This window comes from Apodemus sylvaticus, chromosome 1, assembly GCF_947179515.1.
Source record: "Apodemus sylvaticus chromosome 1, mApoSyl1.1, whole genome shotgun sequence".
NCBI lineage: Eukaryota > Metazoa > Chordata > Mammalia > Rodentia > Muridae > Apodemus > Apodemus sylvaticus.
Genome location: NC_067472.1, coordinates 122295320 through 122299947, shown reverse-complemented (window position 1 = coordinate 122299947; position 4628 = coordinate 122295320). Strand labels below are relative to the sequence as shown.

General features: G+C 33.9%; 1 protein-coding gene across 1 annotated transcript; it reads right to left on the bottom strand.

The window, feature by feature from the left end:
- Positions 1 to 202: 202 nt before the first annotated feature.
- On the bottom strand, positions 203 to 3777 carry LOC127686417 (olfactory receptor 14A2-like). Its single transcript, XM_052184663.1, has 2 exons — positions 3751 to 3777; positions 203 to 1228 (listed from the first exon to the last, which is right to left on the bottom strand). The coding sequence occupies exons 1-2, from the start codon at positions 3775 to 3777 to the stop codon at positions 203 to 205; spliced, it is 1053 nt and encodes a 350-aa protein (XP_052040623.1).
- Between the last annotated feature and the right edge of the window lie 851 nt (positions 3778 to 4628).

Sequence of the window (4628 nt, the reverse complement as noted above, 5' to 3'; positions counted from 1 at the left end):
AGTCTTCCAATGAAGGTAAAATTAGCAATCTTTTTAAGAATTTATTCTCCACAAATGAGTATGGCTTTATCATAGAAGAGTAGAAAGTGGTATTATAACTTTGTTGGTTTGTCTGATATATTTTTTATCTTTGAACATATCAGCCTTCATCTGAGTGTTTACTTACTTAAGGCAAAAAATGAGCATCTATATTTTTTGAGAGTCAAAAATTACAAAACTTGCTGTTAAAATGTGAGCGACCAAACTGTAGACAGATATTTTGAACTGTTACATGAAGTGAACCACTTGGGCAGAAATTTTGCTGCATCCTTTTAAAAGCATACTTTACTTCACTATTTCTCAGACTGTAAATCACTGGGTTTAGTGCTGGAGGCAACACAGTATAGAGCACAGAAAATACTCTCTCTGTAAGTGATGCTGTACTTGAGGGTGGCTTTAGGTAGACAGAACAACCAGTGGCAATGAAAATACTGAAAACAGTTAGGTGAGGGAGGCAGGTGGAAAATGCTTTAGACTGACCTTTAGTGGTTAGAATCCTCAGCACCATGGAGAAAATGTAAAAGTAAGAGATCATAATACAGATAAAACAAGACGTTCCCAGACAAACACCAATTAGAAGACTTGAATAAATGACCACAAGTGTGTCAGAGCAGGAAATCTCTAACAATGAGGGAATATCACAGAAAAACTGTGGAATCACAATGGAGCCACAGGAAGGCATGGAAAATGTACCAGCTGTGTATAAAGCTCCAAAGAGTACCCCAGTAGCCCAGGAAACACCCACCATCAGCACACAGTTACCACTGCTCATGATGGCCTCATAGTGAAGGGGCGAGCAGATGGCAATATAGCGGTCATATGACATTGCTGTTAGGAGAATTACTTCCCCACATGCAAAAGAAGTCATTAAAAACACTTGAAGGGCACAACCAAGAATAGAAATTGAATTATTGTGAGTTATGCTATTGATAAAGAAATTTGGGATTGGAACAGAAATAAAGAAGAGATCCAATAGGGACAAATTCTTCAGAAAAAAGTACATGGGTGTTTGAAGTTTCAGATCCAGAATGATGAGGGTGATGAGGAGGAGGTTATTCATTATGACTGCTAGGTACATTACCAGGAAGAACAGCCCGTACGCAGTCTGCAGCTCAGGGACATCTGAGAATCCCGTAAGTATGAACCCTGTTAATCTAGTGACATTGAGCGTGATAGAGTCTTCCACACCCTGTCACGTATGCAAAGTAAGCAACAATTAACACATTGATGTACAAAAATGCTCAATGGAAATAGACCAAGACACTACCTTGATACTATGACATTGTTACAACCCCATTTTTATCTTTCTATAAGGTGCCACGTTTACTGGAAACATAAGTTGTACTAATTTACCCTTTACAACCTTTGTACCATGTTTTCCTATAAATTTTTAGAAAAAAATGAATTATATATCATCCCTTTCTTAATAAAACTGACTCTTTCCTTGACATTGTTGTCTTTCAGTAGGTAAAAAACAGCAGGATAAAACCTTCAAGCCTCTTCCTGCACTATTTTATTTCCTTTGTTTTAATCTTGATTCAGAGCACTGATATGTCTTGTTTGGTTACACTCATTACATGACAGTAATTTGTCTAATATTAATAAATGTCTTTTTTGTACCTGTAATATTTTCAAAATATTGCTAACTGCCACATTTTGTCATGTTTTCTGGACCCTTTGAGTAGACAATGGATTCCTTCTTTTCTTGGTTCAATCTTGCTTGGACAAAAGCTTTTTATACATATATTTCCAGTGATGAACCTGTACCCCTAAGCAGAATGGTCATTTCCTATGTACCATTTGTCTCCATCGACATTAATATCTAAAATAGTAAATACCTTGCAATGCAAAAGATCATTCCATTTTCAAACAGAAACAGTTTTCTCTAGATTTACTCCTATTCATCCTTATCAATTTTAATGTAATTACTGATTCATTATGCTCAGAATAGAGATAACAGTCAATCAAGACACAGTTTGACCATGAATCAGTGAGATCAATAGCTCTTCTCCTTTTTTCTAATAATCTATGGCTTCTTAATACTTTCAAATACATATTTATTTGTTTATATTTTATAAAATTCCTTCCCTGACTTTTAAAGTTGTTTTGTACTTATTTCTGTGAAAATTAACCACTTCAAATTGGTTAGAACTTTTTAAAATCTATGCCAAAATATTTTCATAACAAAACATTTCAAATTCTTTGCTTAAGAAAGACAACCCATCACATTAAATTTATATGTAAAATACACATGTGTTGTAATTGTAAATCCTCAGTTATACTTATATTAAATATTTAAACATATACAAATAAATATCTCTATTATCATGAATGTAAACAAGGAAAAACAAGCATACATTTTTTGTTTAAAGTTTGTATCATTTTAAATTTATAAAATCTGAAAATATTGAACATAATAATGAGTTTGCTAAGAGTTAAGTGTCGGAGCATCCTTGAAAATGGGAGATATGGACTTCCCAGTAAAAAGGATTTGCATGTCTCTCTCTCTCTCTGTGTGTGTGTGTGTGTGTGTGTGAGAGAGAGAGAGAGAGAGAGAGAGAGAGAGAGAGAGAGAGAGAGAGTATAAAAATAAATCTGTCCTAGCTCCTGCTTACAGGATTACAAGTCTGTGACTAATTAGTTATTATTAAATGCCTAGATCATAAGCTTTGCCTCTTATCCTGGCTAGCTCATCATTTATTCAACACATTGAAACTACCACATAGTTAGTCACACCTCCCTAAATTCCAGCCTTCTTCCTTGGATTTTCCCTCAAAGCCTCCTCCAGCATCTCCTTTGAAATTATTTCAAATCTTCTCGTATCTCCTGTTATTCTCTCACCAAGTCTCAGAATCCTCTGTCTTCCTGCCAGAGATCCACCTCCTATTTTATGTCACATCTCATTATACATAAATTTTTTTATTGACAGGTGATGGTCAGAAGAGATTCTCTCTACATGTGTATACATGACACTTATCCACATACATGGATGTAATATCTTAGAAAACCAAAGCAACAAGAGAAAGGAGGTGCTATATTTGAAAGTGAGAAGACAGGTACATGGGCTGGTGTTTAAAGTGATGTATGGGAATGGAAAAGAATTTAAATTAAATCATATTCTCATAAACTATTTTATAAAAACAAAAGAGAAAAGAAAAGGTGAGTGGCTAGAGCCTTGCCTTAGAAGATTAAGCACTTGTTACTCTTGGAGACAATGTAAGTTTATTTTCCAAAAGCTTCATGATGGCCCAAAATTGTCTTAGATTCCTGTTCCAAGGTATGTAACACTTATATCTGGCTTTTATGGGTATCATGTATGTCCAGTGTACACAAACATAAATGCATAAAAGCCACAAATACACATTGAATTAAAATAAAAATATGTCTTCAAGAAAGTAAATACCTAAATTAGGAAACTTTTTGAGTCACATACACACATTTGTAGTATGGACATGTCTGGATTTCCTTATGATTTCTTTGTAAAGGAATCTTAAGAGACCACCATATCAAAATATATCATCCAATTGTGCTTTCATAGTTCTCTTTAACATACAATGTTACAATCACTTGTTAGTAAGATCCAACATATGCTGATATCCTGCTGATTCAAACTCTATCTGTAAGTACATTACTGGTGACTACATTTAGGAATTGAATTACTCTTTACTGAAAATGGATACAATATTAAATTAATTCAGAATTCTCCAATACCTGGAACATGGAATAGTCACCAGACATGTATAGAAAGGACTTCCAACAGATCCAGTAAGTAAGGAAAAAATTCAAAAATATCAACATTCAGATTATTGAAGGATCACATAACTGTTTTTTAACTCTGTAATTTTGACCTGTAGTTACAATTTCATCCTCTGATAAGACTCAAACATAGGTCTTAAACCTTATCCATTTCTTAATACAGAATAAAGCAAATACAAAAAAAAATACACAGTGTTTTAAATTGCATTTAGGTTTCAGGTGAAATACCATGTAATCCACAGTACTATAATAGCCCTTTTTGAGGCCTTTGGCTAAAACCTTAATTGTCCCCAAAGGAAAATCTTTCTTAATAGGCTTCCTTATTATTTACTTTTCTTTTAAGACAATTAGTGTTAAGAAAACTGACTTTTTTTTGTAAGAAGAATTGATCATTTCCAGAAAATACACAGAAAAATGATGGAGAAATTGGTTCACCCTTCCCCCAGCATCATATAAAATTAAATGCATATTTTTTGGCTCATGACTTAAGCATAGGAATCATGTACATGGCATGGAAGGAAAGATGTGTTGTCTATAGTAAGGATCACATTCAACCTGAAATTATGAAGACAAATTCCAAGACAATGCTGATTCCCTGCTAACCCTTTCCTTTTTATTCAACTATGGACCACATTCTAAAGAATGGTAACCTTACACTCAAAATGTTCTTCCAAGGTCAGTCATGTCTATTTGAAAAACCATCCTTGATAAGTCAAGATGTTTCTTTCTAATGTCATTTTATATCGCATGCAGTTGAAAATTAGCGAAAATCATGATAGTTTCATTCTTTGCCAATTTGATACCAACATGCATAATGCTTACCCAATATCATA